The sequence below is a fragment of the Schistocerca cancellata genome, chromosome 1 (genome assembly GCF_023864275.1).
Source record: "Schistocerca cancellata isolate TAMUIC-IGC-003103 chromosome 1, iqSchCanc2.1, whole genome shotgun sequence".
Lineage (NCBI taxonomy): Eukaryota > Metazoa > Arthropoda > Insecta > Orthoptera > Acrididae > Schistocerca > Schistocerca cancellata.
Genome location: NC_064626.1, coordinates 1,015,673,168 through 1,015,697,648, shown reverse-complemented (window position 1 = coordinate 1,015,697,648; position 24,481 = coordinate 1,015,673,168). Strand labels below are relative to the sequence as shown.

General features: G+C 42.5%; 1 protein-coding gene across 1 annotated transcript in view; it reads left to right on the top strand.

Moving 5' to 3' along the window:
- LOC126121660 (lachesin-like) overlaps window positions 1-24,481 on the top strand; it is a 1,053,745-nt gene that overhangs the window by 1,000,436 nt on the left and 28,828 nt on the right. Inside the window, exons 8-10 of the mRNA XM_049915085.1 lie at window positions 7,048-7,185; window positions 11,784-11,933; window positions 19,672-19,746. Of these exons, the coding sequence (XP_049771042.1) occupies window positions 7,048-7,185; window positions 11,784-11,933; window positions 19,672-19,746 (363 nt within the window). The remainder of the gene's footprint in view (window positions 1-7,047; window positions 7,186-11,783; window positions 11,934-19,671; window positions 19,747-24,481) is intronic.

Sequence of the window (24,481 nt, the reverse complement as noted above, 5' to 3'; positions counted from 1 at the left end):
AACATGTGGATGCGTAGGGGTAGTCGTAACACTTGTCCGTGCACCAGTATTATGCTCTTTCGCTAGAGATGCCACAGACCACCATCTGTCCTATTTTACAGACCAGACAAGCCTCTGAACCCCGTGTCTTGTGAAGAATCGTTGATTTACAACCATTTTGGGTTCAGTGGTAGTTTCGCGTTCAACAATGTACAATCAATAACGTGCTTCGTAACGTCCGTGCACCAGTATTGTGCTCTTTCGCTAGAGATGCCACAGACGACCATCTGTCCTACTTTACAGAGCATATAAGCCTCTGAACGCCGTGTCCTGTGAATAACCGTTGACTTCCAACAATTTTGCGCCCAGTGATAGTTTCACCGACTTTCTACCTCTTTCTGTAGATTCTCACTACAGTAGCACGTGAACATTCGACCAGCTTCGCTGTTTTCGAGAGCTCGCTCACAGATTCTGCAAAATAATAGTCTGCCCTTTGTCAAAGTCTCTTACCTTTATGGATTCCCCGATTTGCAGCCCATATGTTCGCGAGGGGATCCCCCGTCCGCGCCTTCTAGCCGGCCACTGTGGCTGAGCGATTCTAGGCACTTCAGTCCGAAACCGCGCTGCTGCTACGGTCGCAGGTTCGAATGTTGCCTCGGGCATGGATGTGTGTGATGTCCATAGGTTAGTCAGGTTTAAGAAGTTCTAAGTCTAGGGGACTGATGACCTCAAATGTTAAGTCCCATAGTGCTCAGAGCCATTTGAACCATTTTGAACCGTGCCTTCTCCGCTTACATACCTTTCCTAACGTGTCAAGTGTGTTGAACGCCACCAGGCTGCATGCATCTTCGCGGTGGGCAGTGGTCATAATGTTTTAGCTTATCAATGTATTTTAAATAATCAAGCTTTAGACCAAGAGAGTCGAGCCAGTAAATCAGCGTTCTTTTGACTAAATACTTTCATTTATTTTTCCACAATTTCCAGTTGTTGTCAGAAATACACAGTGTCGCTTTACAGCACAGTTAATGTTCCTTTTACTAGCAATTTCTTCATTTCTCGGTAATGCAGTAAAGAACATGTGATAGTGCTTCTACGTCTTTACGGAACTTTGTTTTTACTCATGTACTTTTCTATGATTTTTAGGTTCATAACTAGTTTATAAATAATATCTCGAGGATGGAAAATACAAGGTTGGAACAGCATCAGCTTCTACTTTTGTTTCGGAGAAAGATTCAACGATTCATTTTTCTAATCTCTTTCGTAATCCACATGAGAAACATTTGCTGAGCACACTTAATCACTAGCAATCGTAACCACATCGGACCGTCCACGTGCATTTGTCTGTTTTATTATTGTCTCATTGTTCTTAGGAATTACATGAAACTTAACTCTTAAATCTTTTTGTTGTCTGCAGTGGTTAGTAAATGTCACTGCTGCGCAGAAAAACATTAATTTCCACTTTAAAAAAATTCGAAACCTCTCAATACGCCGATGCCTGTAGCGTAACTCTGCTCTTAATCATCAGCCACGGATGATGTCGATTTATGTAGAGTAGTTTCAACTCTAGAAAACTCCAGGGAAATGGAGGAGCATGTGTGAAGGTTTCGACACTTGGTGCAGAATTGGCAGTTAACCCTCAGCATCAAGAATGTAACGTAGTGAGTATATATACGCAGAGAGACCCATTATTGTACGATTAGACGATTGCGGAACAATCAATGCAGGCTGTCACATCCATTAAGCAATGTTTTATTAACTCAAAACCGCAATGACAACACCGTAGGTTATAAAATTATAAATAATGTAGCAACCAGTTGAGGAAACAATATTTATTTATCTTGTTGCAAATCGATTTCCACTGATATCAGTCATCATCGGCGACTTTATGATATAAATCTGCGAAGGACAGTACTTTTACTTATGGCATGTATCGGTTAGAAAAATGCACCTATGATGACTGATATCAGTCGAAATCGATTTGCAACAAGATAAATAAATTATGTTTCCTCGACTGGTTGCTACATTCTTTATAATTTTATATTCCACGGTAGCTGCACAGAAAGGAAACCTTATGGAGCCCAACATTCAAAACCGTAGGTTATGATAGTGCTTTGTGCCTAATGTGCCTTGTGCCGGCTACGACATCAGGGCTATAGTTTGCCATTGTGCACTCATTTCGTGATCCCTACCGTGTATTTTAATAACTCTACATTGTTTGCCAAAAATCGCATCAGTCTTTCTCGAAATATTCGTATTGAAATTCAATTATTTTACATACATTTCAGTCAATTTTTCCATCATTGATAGGGACGGGGCGTGTTGTGGCGTGGCGACTTGAGGAGTGGTAACGGAGCGGTATGAGAGGTCCACGCGGCGACTAACGCGAGCATTTTCGCTAGCGTCTTTGGCATGGAGTCCGGCGAGTGGTTGCTGGGCATATTTGTGGGCCGATTTGAATCCGTGACTGATCTCGAGTGCCGCCTTCATGAGTAGCCTGGCCAGCCAGCTCTGCGACGTGGTACACCGATGAGAGAGTTGAAGCCAGTTTCTCTGTGATGGATTCTATGCCCCCTTTGGAACAGGCAAGCTTCAGCTTCGATTCATGAACTTAAGATAAGTTTTCGATTTTGAGGCCTTAACTGTTATTTTCTTATTGACACCTACAGGTCTGCTGCGATCGTTTCGATTCCTTAGCTGATCTATTTCACCATCAGTTGGTTTCGTGAATTGTGGCTGTTATTTGCTTTTCCTGCCTTTGGTTGTTCGTTAACAGGATATCCTAAACTGTGCGAGCCGATGCTGTTTCCTGAGAGAGATAACGTGCTTCTTCTATGCTGTGGCCGTACACGCCCTCCTAGACCTTACCCCCCCCCCCCTCCCCACACACACACCCTCAGAGCTGGCTGGGCAGGCCACACACGAAGTCAGCCACGAATTCAAATCGGCCCATAAATATGCCTAGCAACTACTCGCCAGACTACAGGCCACTACGCTTGCGCAAGTGCTCGCATTAGTCGCTCCGTTACCTCTCCGTGACTCGCCACGTCACAACACGCCGCGTCCCCATCAACAACCTCGTGCAAAGATCTTCGTGGACTGAAACTAGAGGGACATCACGCGACAGATCGTACTAGTGGCACCAAGAATTCGAAAGGCGACATCAGCAACCCCGCGATGGCTCGCTGATATTGGCAAAGCAAAAAGATTGTTTTGGAAAGATACAGCAGCTTCATTAGAGCTACTGACAGCCTTGGGAGAGCCAGTCATGACAAAACTCTACTATCTGGTGAGCAAGATGTATGAGACAGGCGAAATACCCTCAGACTTCAAGAAGAATATAATAATTCCAATCCCAAAGAAAGCAGGTGTTGACAGATGTGAAAATTACCGAACTACCAGTTTAATAAGTCACAGCTGCAAAATACTAACGCGAATTCTTTACAGACGAATGGAAAAACTAGAAGAAGCCAACCTCGGGGAAGATCAGTTTGGATTCCGTAGAAATATTGGAAGACGTGAGGCAATACTGACCTTACGACTTATCTTGGAAGAAAGATTAAGGAAAGGCAAACCTACATTTCTAGCATTTGTAGACTTAGAGAAAGCTTTTGATAATGTTGACTGGAATACTCTCTTTCAAATTCTGAAGGTGTTAGGGGTCAAATACAGGGAGCGAAAGGCTATTTACAATTTGTACAGAAGCCAGATGGCAGTTACAAGAGTCGAAGGACATGAAAGGGAGGCAATGGTTGGGAAGGGAGTATGACAGGGTTGTAGGCTCTCCCCGATGTTATTCAATCTGTATATTGAGCAAGCAGTGAAGGAAAAGGTATTAGAATTCATGGAAAAGAAATACAAACTTTGAGGATCGCCGATGACATTGTAATTTTGTCAGAGACAGCAAAGGACCTGGAAGAGCAGTTGAACGGAATGGACAGCGTCTTAAAAGGAGGATGTAAGAAGAACGTCAACAAAAGCAAAACGAGGATAATGGAATGTAGTCCAATTAGGTCGGGTGATGCTGAGGGAAAAAGATTAGGAAATGAGACACTTAAAGTAGTAAAGGTGTTTTGCTATTTGGGGAGCACAATAACTGATGATGGTCGAAGTAGAGAGGACATAAAATGTCGACTGGCAATGTCAAGGAAAGCGTGTCTGAAGAAGAGAAATTTGTTAACATCGAGTATAGATTTAAGTGTCAGGAAATCGTTTCTGAAAGTATTTGTATGGAGTGTAGCCATGTATGGAAGTGAAACATGGACGATAAATAGTTTGGACAAGAAGAGAATAGAAGTTTTCGAAATGTGGTGCTACAGAAGAATGCTGAAGATTAGATGGGTAGATTACATAACTAATGAGGAAGTATTGAATAGGATTGGGGAGAAGAGAAGTTTGTGACACAACTTGACTAGAAGAAGGGATCGGTTGGTAGGACGTGTTCTGAGGCATCGAGGGATCACCAATTTAATATTGGAGGGCAGCGTGAAGGGTAAAAATCGTAGAGGGAGACCAGGAGATGAATACACTAAACAGATTCAGAAGGGCGTAGGTTGCAGTAGGTACTGGGAGATGAAGAAGCTTGCACAGGATAGAGTAGCATGGAGAGCTGCATCAAACCAGTCTCAGGACTGGAGACCACAACAACAACAACAGCAGCTTCTTGAGATAACGGAAATCGCTGTTCACACAACAACAGAAACAAGTTTGTTAAGTGTTATACGAGGCAAATACGGCCAGAGATTCAGTGACTCGATGATTTTTTTCTGTCAAATAAATAATTGTTTCACTTGTCGAGTGATACCTGACATGGTTAAGATGTCGGTTGTTTCATCGATGATTTGCGGCAATCAGACAGCATTATTCCTTTCGTCATTGCCTGTTCTTGACCCTCTAAAACAATGGTGATCTCAGGTCCAGTATAGTGAAAGATAGAATTGGTGACTGAATCTATTTTTGTTGTTTTCGGTTCATCCTGGAACACCGAATCGATTGATCATTCCTTAGTGTCTTTCACGAGTATACCAGTGACTCCTGTTAAAATGTATATAGACTTGCGTTTCCTCAGTGTAATTTTTTCTGCATTTCCTTACGCCAGGCGACGCGAGCCTGTTTTGAGCTTTGTTCACACTATGCGGAATCCATCGGGAAGAAATCTTTTTCGCAGCTAAATGTTCACGCAAAATTGACTGTAGACCTACTGCAGTCTTAACTATAGGTAAGGATGTCGGTACCTATCGATAAGCCACATCCCAGTCCCCTTCAGTGGCGTTGAGCACACCGTCGTTATTTTTCGTCAAATGTTTGAGCGGAACGAAAGCAAGATTATACAGAAATTACAGAGTGGATTAAAAATATATATATATGTACCGAAAGAAATCAGGGTAATTCAGAGAAACTTAATAAGTAATATCAGGGAAAATATTTGCTCGAATTTCACAGCTAAACGAAGAGTGCTAAATGCACAAACCGGATATCAGACTGATCAGGGTGAGGTCATGCTTTACATAGAAAGATTTAAGTGTTTCAATGTAGCCAAGGTAATTAAGAAAAACTCAGCTAGTGATTTTGTTCGCCTCCGTAGCCGAGTGATCATAGCGTCTAACTCTCGCGTAGAGGACCCGATTTCTGTTATCGGTACTGTCAGGATTTTGCCTTAGTGGGAGTACTGGAATGGGGTGCACTCAGACTCGTGATGCCAAGTGAGGAGTAATTTGATTGAGAAGTTACGGCTCCAAGCTGTGAAAGACAACAACGGCCGGTAGAACTGTGTGCTGAGTCCAAGCCCCCTAAACCGCATCCAGATGACGCCGTATGGCACAGAATGGCACAGGGGCTGGTAAACATTGCGTGCCTTGAGTGGGACATTATAAATTTGAGGTAAAATGGAAATATTTCACGAAAAGCTGCTTTCTTCCGATGTATGTACTGTGTCCCGGTAGGAATCGTCAGTATTCAGGGATATAACATGGACGACGATTGGAAGCAAAGAAATCTACTAAACATGGGTTCTAAAACGCATTCCTTAAGAGCTATGAAACCAGTCTCAGGACTGAAGACCACAACAACAACAACAACAACAACAACAACGAAGAGCTATGAGCACTTCTTCATCTTCATACCGTGAAAGAAATCCATTCTACTGTAAGGTCTTTGCTTTCAATATTTTGAGGATTTGTTGTATGCACCAAAACAAGAAAAAGTTCCAGTAAACACAGGTTCTAAGGTCAGTACCTTAAGAGGTAAGAGCACGTGCTCATCTTCGCTAGTGTAAAAACATCTATTCCACAGAAAAAAAGTGTTCATAGCTCTTAAGGTATGCATTTTAAAGGTATGTTTACTTGCCTTTTTTGCTTCGTATGTTCTTCTGTCGCATGCCTAAATACAGACCCTTCCTCCTGAATTACCCTGTACACTTCTGATAATAGAACACCGATAGATATTTAAAGGCAGTATATTTCATGCTTTCTGAACAAAATTTTAAAATTTAAAAATAATGAAAAAGGAAACGTTCAAATGATTTGTGAAAAATTCTCCTCATATTAAGAAAACAAACAGATTACAGTAGTTTATATGAAATGCATTTGAATGATTTCTCGAAATCTTGTACAGCGAAGTACCGCTTCATAATTTAAAGTTCAATGATTATTTGTCATGTAGGTAACGGAGAAAGGGCAGCACCATTTGCTGTACGTGAGTTCCAGCATTGTTCAAAGACGCTCAAATGTTTCTTTAATCTGTTTCATTTCTTGCGTTTAGACAAATCATAATAGTTACAAAAAATCATCCGATCTAAACCCACACAGGAAGTTTCCGTCTTCCTCGACATCGCTTCTTTAAAAGCTCACTGTCAACAAATTTCTCCACCAGTTTCTAAGCTTTCATTGCTTCAACAACAACGTCGACGAATTTTAAATAACGGCAATGTCCCATCTCAGTAGAGCTATCCATTGTTCACTTGTAAATATTTAAATGGTGACTGTCGTGTACAGCTGTTCCGGGGACGTTGCGTTACGTTGTATTTTTCACGTAAGATACTAAACTGTGTGACACTGTTTTATTTGTGTGCAGTTCCGCCGCTGCTGTCGATCCCGAACCAGCTGGAGGCGGCCTATCTGGGGCAGGACGTGTCCCTCGAGTGTCACTCGGAGGCGTACCCCGCCTCCATCAACTACTGGGCCAACGGCCGCGGAGACATGATCCTCTCCGGTACGCACTCTGCCCTGCTGCCGCCTCTAATGCAGTCGCCGCGCTTGTAAACTGCGTAACAGCTACGGGGAAAGACACTCAGAGCTCGGCTGAGGGCACTAAGGCAGCTAGTTTCACTCTGGCACATCCATTCTTTCACTGCGCGTTTCTTTCCGTAGAGTTGGATTGTAAACCGAATCGCACAAAACTTTCAGATTACGCGTGGTTTTTCAGGAAAAATTTTCAATAACAGTTACCAAGCTGTATTAAACAAGACCACTCTGTTCTTACTGATAGCAAAATATGAGTAATATATCAGCGTAAAAGAGTTAAACTAGTGTGATTAATTTCTCTTGTAGTCGATCTTTTACGGCCCAATGAAATACACTTGACTATTCCAGGATAAGTGTAACACAGATTTTGCAGTTACTCGAATGAAAATTCTCAGAAGCAGTGACGAAAAACTGGAGGACGGGTAGTTGAAAGACTAAAACGGGCTGAATGTTACATAATATATGATTTATAAGAATTTCTTAGTGCTATAGAAACACCAGAGTGAGAATCAGGTTGAAAGCAGCACGTAAACCGAAAATCAGACCAAGAAACGTGACCAGATTTGATCTGGAAAATGTAACAGGAACAGAAGATATACTAACATCAAGGTTAAACTTTCAAACCGATCTGATATTTTAAGTAGCGAGAGATAAAATCATTAAATGACCAGTAATGTGTCATGGAACAGAATAAAAGGAGTCATCGTCCTAGCTGCAAGTAATAAGCGGGGAAGAAGCGGTTTTATGAAAAATTTTCTCAAAAAGCAAGGAATATTTTAATTATCTACTGAACACATCTGATCCATAATCACTTATTATAAAATCCAGAAGCAGCCCTAATAATGACCAACATATAAAGAAGTGCCGGTAAGTATTAATGCCTAAAAAAATAGCAATGCAATTTGGAATTATGGAATTTCAGGTGAGGTACTAAACTAGAAGGGAGGAGCACTGCATAGATGTTTGTAGCCCTAGATACAGATAATCTGGAAAACTATGAATACACCACCCGAACGGAAGTAGTCTCAATACACAAAAAAGCTACAGACTTCGGAATCTGTAGCGGAATGTCACTATTTAACGAAGTCTATAAGATTTTTTCTTGTTTATTGTTGAACCGGTTGAAACAGTAGGCAGAAAGTATATTTAGGGATTATCAAAACTGCTTTCACAGAAATAGATCCACTACTAACAATATATTTGCAATCAGAATAATAAATGATAAACTATGGGAATATAAAAGAAAAATACATTACTTGTTCATTGATTTCATTAAAGGTTATGACTCCCTGGGATCTGGTTCTTGGATTTTCCAATGAAACGTATAGATCTTTGTAAAATGTGCATGGATGGTAACATAAGAAGGGTTTTGCTAAACGGAATAAAATCTGACCATTTTAAAAATAAAATTGTTGTACAGCAGGGAGATGCTCTGTCCTCTGTTCTTGTTAATGTAGTCTTCAAGAGAGTTGCGAGAAAATCCAAACGAGTACCAGCTGGGACCCTCCAAAGAAATAAAGTTAACGTTTTAGCGTTGCAGATGATGTAGTGCTCAGTGCAGAAAGTGAAATGGAGAGCAGACGGTTACTTGTGGAGCTTGTAGGAGAAGCATCCAAATTTGGCCTAAAAGTAGACGCCCAGAAAACAAAATGTAGAGATGAACAGGAAGAACAAGTGCATGTAATAATCAGCAACCATAAATTTGAACGTGTTGAGCAGTTCATATATCCGGGTGCAATGATAGACAAACCTAATAAGAGACAAATAGAAGTGAAAAATGGGACTACAAAGAGATAACGCACGCTAAAAAAACTTATAGGGTCAAAAATACTAACAAGGAAATCTAAAATGAAGGTACGTAACACTCATCAGACCAGTCCTAGCCTATGGACCAGAAACATGGAGTTTAACTAAAATGGAAGATCACCAGTTACAACCATTTGAAAACAAAGTTTATAGGAATATTTTTGCTCAAAACTGTGATAATGAATCGCAAAGCTGGAGGAGAAGACACAGTACAGAAATCTATATGCTGTCGTAACAAGAACGATAACGAGCACAATAAATTCCAGAAGGCTTCGGTAGGCAGGCCATCTGATGAGAATGAAAGAGGATCACGTGGTTCCGACAATATCCATGGAGAAGTAATTTGATTCTAGACGAAGGGTATAAGACGCAGGTGTACAAGGGCAAATGACATTAAAACAGTGTGCAACTGGGTGGTTGTAAATAGCTGGCAGGAAATAGCACAAGTGGGAAGCATTTGGAGGCAACATGTGAGATCGACACGTGTGCTTTGAGACCCTTATAAACCAAAAAGAAGGAAAAGGATAGAAGTACCATTCTTTACAGCTTGCAAACCCGCCTTTTGTTACTTATGACTTGTTATGAGGTGCGACGGATGTATAGCTCTGCATTGACACAGTATCAACGCAACTGTTAATTAGTTCTTCTCCTTTCATTTACTTGTCACGACCTTTGCTACTCATATTGTATATTTACCTCTCTACTTAGATCATATACCTATTCCATAACTGTCAATGGATCATGTGTCAGGATATAACAAAATGATTTGTGAATGACAAAGAAGAAAGATTTTATCGTTATGCTGGAACAGATTTCATTTATTCACTAATGGATTTTCAACTTTTTAAACTATCGTCAGGTGAAAACTGTCACAGACGCAGGCAAAATAAATAAATAAATAAATAAATAAAGAAACAAAACAAAACAAAAACAAAAAACCTATGGACCTACTGAGCTGAAAGGTGATAAAGAAGTTACGACACACAAAACTGTGAGATTGATCTTGAATACAGACCTGCTCCATTTGATTGTTTATTTATCCTGAATGAGCTATTTATGTAATAAAATGAAGTTCTGGAATTTGACGGTTTTAATTCTTATGTGCAAGTCATAGAAATCTGTCCAATGAGTAAGATAGTGCACAATATTTTGTCACTACTGATTGGCTGGTGTAGACCCGTTTGATCAAGGGTAGTGATTTACAGTAATCTCTGACTGGTCTTTTTTATCGTAACTGTGTGAAGATCGATGATTTGTTTTTGCAAAACTTCAAGAGCACATTTTACATTTACCTACTTCGGTTTGGTTACATCTGTATTTAATACATATTTTCTGTTTTAAATGAGTTTTCTGTGTTGTTTATTATCTCTTGCTTATTTTTATTTTATCTGCGCTTGCAGGAGATTATGTTTGCCAGAGATACCGAAAATCGGCTGGCGAAAAAACTAAAATGTCGGAAAATCAACAGAGAGAATTTCCTTTTTTCGATTATTATTCTTATTTCAAGTGTTAGTAATCATATTGATGATAAATAAGAAAAAAATTCGACAGCCACACTAACATATCTCAAAACTCTGAGAGAAGGTTTCAGGCTCAGGTGTAAAATAATATAAATTAAAACGAATAGAATGGATCGAGCGAAGAGTCGCTGGTAGCAAAAATATTGGAAATGAAATGACACAATTTCTAGACATTACTGGTCTCATATAGTTATATTTTATCTATATAGACCGAATTGGCAGTTGAAATTTGTGCCAAGGCCTGGAATCGAACCCGGGTCTTCTGCTTATGAGGCAGGTGCATTGGCCACTAAGCCACCTACACACAACTGTTCACACAATTGCACAGATTGCCGTGGTATGCCGCCGTCCTCAATCCAAATTCTCGTTGCCGCCCCAGTCTACTTTAAATTCCCCCTCACAAGAACAGAATTGCAGAGGATCTCCTTGTTCTGAAATAGCACCTGAGAACGTAAATGGGAGATCCAGCCTGCAACCCAGGTGAAGGTGCTTATACAAATGAAATGACACAATTTCAGAGACTTTACTGGTCTCATATAGATACGATTTTATGGACATAGACTGAAGCGGGGAGTGAAAACTTGGACCCGGGAGGGAACGTACCGGGGTCACCTGCGCAGTTGTGCGGACCGCTTTGCCAAGGTGGCTGAGTGGCTAGCGCACCTGCCTAGTACACAGAAGATCAGGGTTCAGATTTTCACTCACCGCTATGGTCTATACAGATAAAAAAAGTTACAATTTTTCTGCCATGAATTTGTTATTAACTGTCTAGACATACATCTACTGTAATACAATGCACGCATGCAGTGATCAATAACGACCGCCTCATTTGAGTTTTTCAATAATTTCTTAACATCGTCATAAGTGTTTAATGTAAATACCAGGTAGCACTTTGTTGGTGGTTTATCTAACTATAAAAGGTAAAGACTGTTCTGAAGTGAATTTGCTATGATGGCGATATGATGACTTTCATGACAAAAGAGTAAACAACGTAGTTCACGTGAAGGTACAGAAACTCTATAGGGCCATACTCTTATGTGCGCTTAAAAATGCAACGACAATAATTGTGTAAATTCCATTTTTTGTATCAATCATATGTTCACTACTGAACAACCTGATACTTGCTGAGGCTCCGGCTTTGGTTACCTCACAAACCATTGTGCACGTAATGTGCCAGGTGTTCAACTGGCCATAGGTGATAGCGATTCCCTAATGAGTGACGTACTTGTTGTTGGATTAGGTGACAAATACGAGGCGGTGACGGTGGACAGCGGCTACCACAAGTATATGCTGCTCAAGATCCGCGCCGTGTCTCCACAGGACTTCGGCGCTTACCGCTGCATTGCCAGCAATTCCCTGGGTGAAGCGGATGGCGTCATCAGACTCGAAGGTAATGCTTTTTGTGCTAAACTACGCTCTGATACACACAGGACGACGACTGTGACGCATTAATGTGATTTGTCATAAGTTCATAGTGTTCCAGAATTTGAGTTCTCTGTCCAGCACAGCTCCAAAAAATTACTCCTACTTTCAAAACTACTTCCAATAAGAAGCACTCAAGCACTGGGAGGTGATTATACATTGAATAAATTGAAGAAGCATTACGATGGAACCTTGCCGAACCGGTCCTCATTTGTCCGAGTCTCTGGTCCATTAGGATATTTTGTTTTAGTACAATCACTATGTAGTATTTCGTAGTCAAGATGTAATAATGGCAATGACGACAATCATTAAATTTAAATTCAGGCAATCAGCAGACAGTGATTATGACGCAGTTACATGTTGAAAGTGGACTGTACGGCATTTTATGGCCTTTTTTGTGATTGTAAAGTGACATTAAAGAAAAAGAAGGTGCTAGTGCCCATGCGTAGGATGGACAAAGCGGAATTGTTGAAAAATATTGCTGCTGAATTTGGAGTTGGAACTTCAGTGGTGTAATATAGGCTGGAAGAAACTGAAAAGTTTTGTTTCAGATTAAAAATGCTCACTTTACAGAGTCGCGGGACAACCAAAACAGCAAACAATGAATCTCTCGATGACGCATTTTTCTTGTGGTTTATTGCAATGATGGAAAGTGATATCCAAATGTAAGGTCCCACATTACCAGAGCAAGCTGTAGGTTTAAACAAGAACTTCTCAGTCATCCATAGTTGTTTTCAAAGGTGAAAAGATTGTTAGGGATAGTGCTAGCTCTCAGTGACTACTGAAAGTCTTTTCATTACGATAGCTGCTGAAAACTTCAAAACGGAATTCGAAATTCTCATTTCGTTTGACAAGGTGACTCTCGATCTAGTTTGTAACGCCGATGGACATGGTCTTATCTATCGGATGCTATCCAGTAAGACGTTAGTTTCCAGATTAGATGATACAGCAGGCTGGGAAAGAATGACAGAATTGTGATCTCTCTCCTGTTAACAGAAAAATAAAAGAAAGTGCTCTACGTCAAGTGAATCGGTCCTTCTTGTCAGTTTCTTGAGTCTCAAAAGAATGTGTGGATGGGTAGTGTTAGCGATTTAAATTATTTTCATCAGTAAGTGCCTAAATACTTAGCTGATAACCATAACGAAACAACATTTACTCATATAAGAGATGGAAAACCCATTAAGATATTAACGTTACTGTAAAATTCCCCTTAGTAAACAAAACCCAAATTAAATGCAAACTTCAGTGAATACTTTTGAAAATAAGCCAAACAAATTATTATATGGTCCAAAAATAATTATGAAGGTAAGCAAAACCACTCACTACTTCCGAAATATGTAAGTCTTCAGGCTATCCTTGTCGTTGCCATTGATGATAAAATCATCTGAGTCCTTATGTCGTGCCATATTTCTCTTCAGACTTCATCATTGTTGCACTTTCGATCCTTGTGCTGGAATTTTCTTCAGGATTCCAGTGGTATTCCAGGATGTATGAACACTGTCGAAAGACGGTGTCGCGTTCGCTTATAAAAAACTATTGTCCTGATTCTCTTACAAGTGAAGGCCATATTGTCTTTCGATGGTGTGTAGCCATATAGGAACACCCGTGGAATCCTGAAGAACATCCTAGCACAGGGATCGAAACGTCGAACCATGGTACAGTAACTGAGAGAAGTATACAATTACATGAACATAATTCAAAGACAATAATTACCCTGGCGAGAGGCAGGAGCACGTAATGCAATTGTCGAACGTGGTCGTTTTGCTGGTCCAGGTGAAACTATGTGGGGAGGCATAATGTTGCATGGGGGTACTGAGTCTTCGAACACGGTACAGTTACCGACCGACGTTGTTGCGACACTATAGTCTTCCCTAGATGCATTTTTCTGAGGTGCATTCGCACTTTGTTTTTGATAACAATGCATGATCACATCGAACCCTGAAGGTGAAGGAGCCAAGGGAACCATAACACATTTCGCGGAAGGACTGTCCTGCTCGATTTCCCGACTTAAAACCCGCCGAGAAAACCTGGGCTACTTTGGGAAGACATATTGCAGAAGGCCTCATGCCCCAACTACCATCCAGAAGATATTAACAGTGCTGGTGGAGGTATGCAACGCTCTGCCACAAGACTACCTCAACAGCTTTCTGGTCAACATGGAAGCACGTTGCAGAGCATGCATGGTCGTCCGTGATGATCACACACGCTGTTACGAACCTTTTCCCGCCATTTGTAATGTCTAGGGGACTATCATGAGTCCCATTGGTTTCAGTGTAATTAGTACCTTTGAATAAAAGAGTAATTTCTGTTTGATTAATTGCGTATTTCTTTCACTTACCTTCTGTACAATACCATTGCAGCTCTTTCTACGTACGGTCCAAATTTCACATGCGGAAGTTACTTTTGACTTTAAGTTTCGAAAATCAGTGTCCATATACGCCCAAGCACATCCCCAGCGGACACAGAGAGACACATGTAAAGGTAAACAAACATAAATAGAGGTTATGATGGCAAACAGTAGCGGAAAGGAAATAATACGGAAAATAAAGGCAACACGAATTTCTGAATCTAGTCGTCAGGGAAGTGCATTTATGCAAAGAAAAGCTTATTTGATAAAGTATGTACACATTTCATTGAAAATTACTTGGTCAGAGTCTTTAGCGATGCTAAATTTTGAAATTTCCCTCTACGCGTGATGGTTCACGCCGAACCATATCGTCAGCAGCTACATGGTGGCCGCGAGAAAACTGAAGGGTAGGCTCTTTATATCACTTCATAATACTGAAAGGAAAAGACAGTCCTGAAAAGTAGCTCAGCATTTCGTGTAACCGATGCATTCTGATAAAGATCTATAAATTTTCTATGCCCTCATAAAATTACTCCCTGCGCTTAACTGGAGGAGTCATTCCAGACGTGGAAAGCGTCCTTCCGAATGCAATGAAGAGCACAGGCTGCACCAACTGTAGGTGGTTGCTCACGTCAGTTCCAATGACGTGCGTCACTTTGGATCGGAAGAGATTCACTCTGGTTTCAAGCGGCTGACAGAAGTTGTAAAGGATGGTCATCTTGCTTGCGAAATGAAAGCAGAGCTCACTATTTACAGCATAGTCGACAGCACCGATTGCGGAACTTTGGTACAGAGCAGAGTGGAGCTTCTGAACCAGAGGCTCAGATCGTTTTGCGATCGTGTAGGCTGCAGGTTCCACGAATTGCGCCGTGGGGTGGTGGGGTTTCGGGTTCCACTGAATAGTTCGGGACTCCACTACACTCAGGATGAGGGTGCACGGGTAGCAGGGGCTGTGTGGCGTAGACTGAGCGGTTTTCAGATTAGAGGGTCTCGAGGAAATACCGAAAGAGCTTCAGTCTCACATAAGAAGAACGTAGGTACAGGAGCCGCCGTTATAGCTGTTGTAAACTGTCGTAGCTGTGTTGGGAAAGTACCAGAGCTCCAAGTGCCAACAGATAGCAGTGATGCTCAAATCGTTATAGGCATTGAAAGCTGGCTAAAGCTGAAATTTTTTTTAAGAACCTAACGGTGTTCCGAAACATAGGCTAAGCGCAGTTGGCGGTGGCGTGTTTTTTTCCTGTTAACAGTAGTATATCTTGTAACAAAATTGAAGCAGATAGTTCCTATAAGTTAGTATGGGCAGAGATCATTTTTGGCAACCAGAATAAAATAATAATTGGATCCTTTTACCGATCTCCCAACTCAGACAATTGCTTAAAGATTCAAAGAAAATTGAGTTTATTTTCAAACACGTACCCGACTCATACAATTATAGTTGGTGGTGTCTATAATGTACCCTCGATACGTTGGCGAAAATACATGTTTAAATCCGGAGGTATGCATAGAAAATCATCCGAAACTGTGCTAAACGCGTTCTCGGACAATTATTTCGAACGATGAGTTCACGAACCGACACGAATAGTAGGGCTGTGAAAAAACACTTGACCTCTTAGCAACATATAATCGTGAGCTTATAATAAGTATCAAAATAGATACAGGGATTAGGGAACATAGGGTTATCGTAGCGAGATTGAATATTGTAACCCCCAAATCCTCCAAAAATAAACGAAAAATATAACTATTCAAAAAAGGAGATAAAAATTCACTTGACGCGTTCATAAGATATAACCTCCAATCCTTCCCAATTAACAATGTAAGTACAGACCAGATGTGGCTTGAATTCAAAGAAATAGTATCGGCAGTAATTGAGATATTTATACAAAATAAATTAACTAACGACGAAGCTGATCCCCCTTGGTACACAAAACGAGTTAGAGCACTATTGCAGAAACAACGAAACAAACATGCCAAATTTAAACAGACTCAAAATCCCCAACATTGGCGATCTTTCACAGAAGCTCGAAATTTATTGCGGACATCAATGCGAGATGCTTGTAACAGTTTCCACAACGAAACTTTACTCGAAACCTGGCAGAAAATCCAAAGATTTTCTGGTCGTGTGTAAACCATGCTAGTGGCAAAACCAATCGATGCCTTATCTGCGAGATAGCAATGGAAATACTATCGACGACAGTGTTCTGATAGCAGAGTTACTAAACACAGCCTTTCGAACAAAGTTACTAAACACAGCCTTCTGAAATTTCTTCATCAAAGAACACGAAGTAAGTATCCCACAATTCGAATCAAGAACAACTGGCAACTTGAGTAATTCAGAAGTAGGTGACCTCGGAGTAGTGAAACAACTTAAATGACTTAATTAAAGCTAGTGTCTTGGTCCAGACTGTATATCAGTTAGGTTCCTTTGAGAGTGTGCTGATGCAATAGCTCCATACCTAACAATCATGTACAACCGCTCGCTCGACGAAAGAACCTTCCCCAAAGACTGGAAAGTTGTACAGTTCACACTAATATTCAAGAAAGGTGTTAGGCGTAATCCACTAAATTATAGTCCCATATCATTAATGTCGATTGAAGCAGGATTTTGGAGCATATATTGTGTTCGAACATTACGAATTACCTCGAAGAGAACGGTCTATTGACACACAGTCAACACGGATTTAGGGAACATCCAACTTGTGAAACACAACTAACTCTTTATCTACACGAAATGTTACGTACTATTGACAAGGGATTCCAAATTGGGTCTGTATTTCTAGATTTGCAAAAGGCTTTTGACACTGTACCAAATAAGCGGCATGTAGTAAAATTGCGTGCTTATGGAATATCGTCTCAGTTACGTGACTGGATTCGTGATTTCCTGCCAGAGAGGTTACAGTTCGTAGTAACTGACGGAAAGTCATCGAGTAAAACACGTATCTGGCGTTTGCTGAGGTAGTGTTATAGGCCCTCTGCTGTTACTTATCCATATAAACGATTTAGGAGACAATGTGGGCAGCCGTCTTAGATCGTTGGCGGAAAATGCTGTTGTTTACTGCCTAGTAAACTGATCAGAAGAACAAAACAAACTGCAAAACGACTTAGAAATTGACAGTTGACCCTAAATAATGAAAAGTGTGAGGTCATCCACATGAGTACTAAAAGGAACCCGTTAAACTTCGTTTACACGATAAATCAGTCTAATCTAAGGGCCGTAAATTCAACTAACTACCTAGGAATTGCAATTACGAACAATTTAAATAGGAAAGAATAGAAAATGTTGGGAAGTCAAACGAAAAACTGCCTTTTACTAGCAGAACACTTAGGAATTGTAACGTATCTACGAAAGAGACTGCCTCCACTACCCTTGTCAGTGCTCTTTTGGAGTAGTGCTGCGCGGTGTGGGTTCCTTACCAGATAGTATTAACAGTGTATATCGAGAAAGTCAAAGAAGAACAGTAAGTTCTGTATTACCGCGAAACAAGGAGAGAGTGTCGCGGACCTTATACAGGATTTGGGATGGACACCATTAAAACAAAGGCGTTTTTCGTTACGGCGGAATCTTCTCGCAAAATTTCAGTCACCAAGTTTCTCCTGCAAGTGCGAAAATCTTTTGTTGGCACCGACCGACATAGGCAGAAACTATCATTATAATAAAATAAGGGAAATCAGAGCTCGCACGGAAAGATATAGATGTTCGTTTTTTCCGCGCACTGTTCGAGAGTGAATAATAGAGAATTGTTGTGAAGGTGGCTCCATGAGCCCTCTGCCAGACACTTAAGTGTGATTTTCAGAGTATCCATGTAGATATAGATGTAGACGTACTTCAGCGAGCACGTAATACCTCCGTAGAACAAGATACCGTAACTCGAGAATTCACTAAAGAGTTATTGCGTCACAGCAAACTATCTGTAAACCTCTGATCATCTTAGACCGTAGCTGCACTTGTTCCCAGTTATCCAATGAGTATTATTCTGAGAAACTATTCCAGTTTGCTTTTTGTGTAATCCTATGATCAAACAGAGTAAACTAGAAGGTAAATCACTAACATCCTACCGCCCATTCATTAAAAATTCAAACTCCCATGCACACCGTAGGCCACCCAAGATAAAGCACCCTGAAGGAAGCATCCAAACCAGGAAAATTTGCAGCATTCATTTGTGACGACGACGCACTCGATTAGTACTGGAATTGTTCTTTCGTGCGGCTGTTTTACGTAAGCAGCTTTAGTAACGCTTGTAGAAGACGGTGAGCGTCTTTCGGGCCCGTTTCGGAGTTCAACTGCGGAAGAGTAGTAGACAATAAGGATCGCGGATTACCCTTCAGAGAAATCGGTGATCGTATCGGACGGAGCCAGGCAGCTGTAATCGCTGAATGCAGAAGGGAACGACGGACCGACGCCAGCTATTGAACCAACCTCTTGGCACCACTACACGTGATGACAGGCATATTTTGCGCATGGGATTGACAGATCGCTCTACCTCATCACGAAGCGGGTCATAAAAAATTCGGCCTGATGCGAAACAACAAGTGTCTGCACGTACTATTCAGCGTCGTTTTGCAGCAGAGCGGACTGTCCGCAAATCTTCCATTTCTGCTTTTATCACTGAGTGAACTGCACAGCCGTTTGCGCCGGCAGTGGTGCGATGAACGACAAACGAAGACAGTTGAATGGAACGATATTGTTTTTCCCGATGAAGCCGATTCTGCCTGCACCACTGCGATGGTCGGATTAGAGTCTGGAGACACTGTGGTGAGAGACTATTGAACTATTGGCTTATGCATCTCCATATTAGTCCTGCACCCGATATTATGGTGTGAGCTGGTATTGGATTCTACTCCTGTATTCCCTATCACGCACTGCCGGAACTCTAACTATCCACAGCCTTACATCTCTAAAGTGTTGGAGTCTGTTGTCCTCGCATACGTTCGGAGGTTGCTGACGGCCGCATTACAATAGGATAATGCGCGGCCACACGTGGCACGAAGCGTTTGAAACTTCTTTGTCGCTCATCGGATTGCATTCCTGCCTTGGCGTGCCTAAGCCTATTGAAAACGTCTGGATGATGATGGCGGAACGGCTGGCCCGGGATACACAACCCGAAACTAGGTCTCTGAACCGTTTGACCATTCGGTAACACAGATAATAATTATAAGAACACATTAATGTACAGCCTAGTGACTTAGTGTTATCCAGAATAACGATTAAAGAATTAGCAGCGATAGAGAAACGTTACACGAGTGGAAAAAGAGAAGGATTTGAAATATTACGTAGTTCTCGCTGTCACGTAAACTGCATGCATTATACTTGCTGATGCCTCTGCATATCTAATGCTAATGTTTTGTTTTCCTTGTGTTTAAGAAATCCCGGTACCCACAACCAGGTCAACGACGACAGTAGGATATATTACGCTAGCAACAGAAGTTAGGAGGAAAGGTAAGTAAAACTACCCACTTATCTTCAAACCTCATATGGGTATGTGCTGAAATTATTTTGTTGGCATATCCGCTTACGATTTTATAGTTCGATGACTATTTTTTGAGTAAATGTCACGCAAAAATTAGAATGTTCGACTTTCAATTCTCACTAGGACCTGGTAAGTTTTCGGTCACATAAGATTTGTATCTGACTGTTTCTTTGTAACTGAGTCATAGTTGCTAAGAGTTTCTAAATGTTATTATTCTGCTTGTAACAATTTTTTGTTTGTTTCTGTTCTAGTACAGATTTGGACTTAGTCAGTTTTAGGGTATCTAAATACACTATGTGATCAAAAGTATCCGGACACCCCCAAAAACAGACGTTTTTCATATCAGGTACGCTGTACTGCCACCTATTGTCAAGTATTCCATATCATCGACTTCAGTGGTCATTAGACATCGTGAGAGAGCAGAATGGGGAGCTCCGCGGAACTCACGGACATCAAACATGGTCAGATGAGTGGATGTCACTTGTGTCATACGTCTGTATGCGAGATTTCTACACTCCTAAACACCCCTAGTTCCACTCTTTCGGATGTGATAGTGAAGTAGAAACGTGAAGGGACATGAACAGCACAAAAGCGTACAGGCAGACCTCATCTGTTGAAAGAGACCGCCGACAGTAGAAGAGGATCGTAATGTGTAACAGGCAGACACCTATCCAGACCATTCCACAGGAATTCCAAACTGCATCAGGATCCACTGCAAGTAGTATGACAGTTCGGCGGGAGGTGAGAAAACTTGGATTTTATGGTCGAGCTGCTGCTCATAAGCCACACATCACGCCGGTAAATGCCAAACGTCACCTCGCTTGGTGTAAGGAGCGTAAATACTGAACGGTTGAACAGTGGAACAACGCTGTGTGGAGTGATGAATCGCGGAACACAATGTGGCGATCCTATGGCAGGGTGTCAGTATGGCGAATGCCCGGTGAGAGTCATCTGCCAGCGTGTGTAGTGCCAACAGTAAAATTCGGAGGGGGTGGTGGTAAGGTGTGGTCGTGTTTTTCTTGGAGGGGCTTGCACACCTTGTTGTTTTGCGTGACGCTATCACGACACACGCCTACATTGATGTTTTAAGCACCTTCTTCCTTCCCACTGTTTAAGAGCAATTCGGGTACGGCGATTGCATCTTTCAACACAACTGTTCATAATCCACAGCCTGTGGCGGAGTGTTTACACGATAATAACATCCCTGTAATGGAGTGGCCTGCACTGATCTGAATCCTATAGAACATCACTAGTATGTTTTGGAACGCTTATATGTTTATGGTTCTTAACCTCGTTACGTGCTGCCATCCTAATGGCTTAGTTGAACACTTTTAACTACACGGATCACATCATATCTGCCTTTAAGAGAACAAGGCATTATTTATATACAGCATGTACATCTGACCAGCAAGACAACCATCGGTTAAATTGATATGAAACTGTCAACTAATGTACACACATCAAATAAAGTTCTGCATCACCTCGGTTCCGAAAGTTCCGGAATCTGTACAGAAAATTGGATAAAGATCAACATAAACATCATTTCCGCTATTTCTATTGCTCATTAAACCCACACCCCTGCATGTTGTACCACCATACAGAGGTGGCGGTCCAGATTGCTGTACACACCGGTGTCTCTAATACCCGTAGCACGTCCTCGTGCATTGATGCATGCCTGTATTCGTCGTGGCATACTATCCACAAGTTCATCAAGGCACTGTTGGTCCACATTGTTCCACTCCTCAACGGCGATTCGGCGTAGATCCCTCAGAGTGGTTGGTGGGTCACGTCGTCCATAAACAGCCCTTTTCAATCTATCCCAGGCATGTCAGATAGGGTTCATGTCTGGAGAACGTGCTGGCCACTCTAGTCGAGCGATGTCGTTATCCTGAAGGGAGTCATTCACAAGATGTGCACGATGGGGCGCGAATTTTCGTCCATGAAGACGAATGCCTCGCCAATGTACTGCAAATATGTTTGCACCATCGGTCGATAGAATGGCATCCGTGTATCGTACAGCCGTTACGGCACCTTCCTGGCACAAAGTAACAATGCGGACGCGATCCAACCGCGGTACTGACAGTCTAGGCATGGTGTACCTCCTTCCTGGTGGAATCACTGAAACTAATCACCTGTCGGACCCTCTCCGTGTAATAGGCGCTGGTCGTAAATGGTTATTTACATTTTTGGGCGGGTTTAGTGACATCTGTGAACAACCAAAGGGACTGTATCTGTGATACAAGAACCACAGTCAACATCTATCTTCAGGAGTTCTGGGAACTGGGGTGATGCAAAACTTTTTGTGATGTGTATATTTAGGCAGTTAATAGTGATCTAACTACGATATTGTACGATAGTACACAAAACAATCTACACTGACGTAAAAAATCGCAATACCAAAAAATAATTAATTTAGAATAATCAAACGTCGGGAAAACATTTGTCTGGGTAATATACGTAGGCGATTAACACTGCAAGATCACAAGTTAATGTAAGCGCGAGACAAACTATTCCACATGTGAAATATTGGTACATTAATAACTGATATAACAGCCAGAACGTTGAATGCAAGCATGCAAACGTGCATGCTTTGTGTTGTATAGATGCCGGATGTCAGTTTGTGGCATGGAGTTGCATGCCTGTAGCACTTGGTCGGTCAATACTGGAACAGTTACTGTTGAGTGTCGGTTAGGCCGTCAGCGAGAGCGCATCGCGAGTTCCTGCTACTAATAAGGCGAGTACACTCTTCGCCTGTTACATATTTTTACGAGCTTCAAACAGGTGCGACTTATTTTTAGTTATCTGTGAAGTTACTAGTTTATTTTTGTAATTTCTTTCGTGTTCTAGTGCTTACTAGGCACAACCTTGTATTTCAATAATAGTATAGTGTACAGTACCGCTGTTGCCATCGACCCTCGTATTGTACAGGCTTTTGTTTGTTTCATTAGAATAACTCTGTGTCGTTTAGACAGTCAGTGAGAGAGCACTTCGATTTCTCGCTGCTAATAAGGCGAGTACACCCTTCGTTTGTTATACACTCCTGGAAATGGAAAAAAGAACACATTGACACCGGTGTGTCAGACCCACCATACTTGCTCCGGACACTGCGAGAGGGCTGTACAAGCAATGATCACACGCACGGCACAGCGGACACACCAGAAACCGCGGTGTTGGCCGTCGAATGGCGCTAGCTGCGCAGCATTTGTGCACCGCCGCCGTCAGTGTCAGCCAGTTTGCCGTGGCATACGGAGCTCCATCGCAGTCTTTAACACTGGTAGCATGCCGCGACAGCGTGGACGTGAACCGTATGTGCAGTTGACGGACTTTGAGCGAGGGCGTATAGTGGGCATGCGGGAGGCCGGGTGGACGTACCGCCGAATTGCTCAACACGTGGGGCGTGAGGTCTCCACAGTACATCGATGTTGTCGCCTGTGGTCGGCGGAAGGTGCACGTGCCCGTCGACCTGGGACCGGACCGCAGCGACGCACGGATGCACGCCAAGACCGTAGGATCCTACGCAGTGCCGTAGGGGACCGCACCGCCACTTCCCAGCAAATTAGGGACACTGTTGCTCCTGGGGTATCGGCGAGGACCATTCGCAACCGTCTCCATGAAGCTGGGCTACGGTCCCGCACACCGTTAGGCCGTCTTCCGCTCACGCCCCAACATCGTGCAGCCCGCCTCCAGTGGTGTCGCGACAGGCGTGAATGGAGGGACGAATGGAGACGTGTCGTCTTCAGCGATGAGAGTCGCTTCTGCCTTGGTGCCAATGATGGTCGTAAGCGTGTTTGGCGCCGTGCAGGTGAGCGCCACAATCAGGACTGCATACGACCGAGGCACACAGGGCCAACACCCAGCATCATGGCGTGGGGAGCGATCTCCTACACTGGCCGTACACCACTGGTGATCGTCGAGGGGACACTGAATAGTGCACGGTACATCCAAACCGTCATCGAACCCATCGTTCTACCATTCCTAGACCGGCAAGGGAACTTGCTGTTCCAACAGGACACTGCACGTCCGCATGTATCCCGTGCCACCCAACGTGCTCTAGAAGGTGTAAGTCAACTACCCTGGCCAGCAAGATCTCCGGATCTGTCCTCCATTGAGCATGTTTGGGACTGGATGAAGCGTCGTCTCACGCGGTCTGCACGTCCAGCACGAACGCTGGTCCAACTGAGGCGCCAGGTGGAAATGGCATGGCAAGCCGTTCCACAGGACTACATCCAGCATCTCTACGATCGTCTCCATGGGAGAATAGCAGCCTGCATTGCTGCGAAAGGTGGATATACACTGTACTAGTGCCGACATTGTGCATGCTCTGTTGCCTGTGTCTATGTGCCTGTGGTTCTGTCAGTGTGATCATGTGATGTATCTGACCCCAGGAATGTGTCAATAAAGTTTCCCCTTCCTGGGACAATGAATTCACGGTGTTCTTATTTCGATTTCCAGGAGTGTATATATTTTACGAGCTTCAAGCAGGATCGACTGCAGTAAGGGATAGGAACTGTGATTGCTGTGTACAGATGCTAGTTGAGCTGGCAACCCTTCGCTCACAGCTCCAGGCTGCGTTGGCTTCCATCACACTGCTTGAGGCTGCTGCCAAGGGGGGTCACTGTTTGGGATCGAACGCGGGGATGCGAGGGACGTCGAGCACGTCCCATGTGTCCTCCGATCGGTGCACTGCTGTGGCCGCCCCGGGTA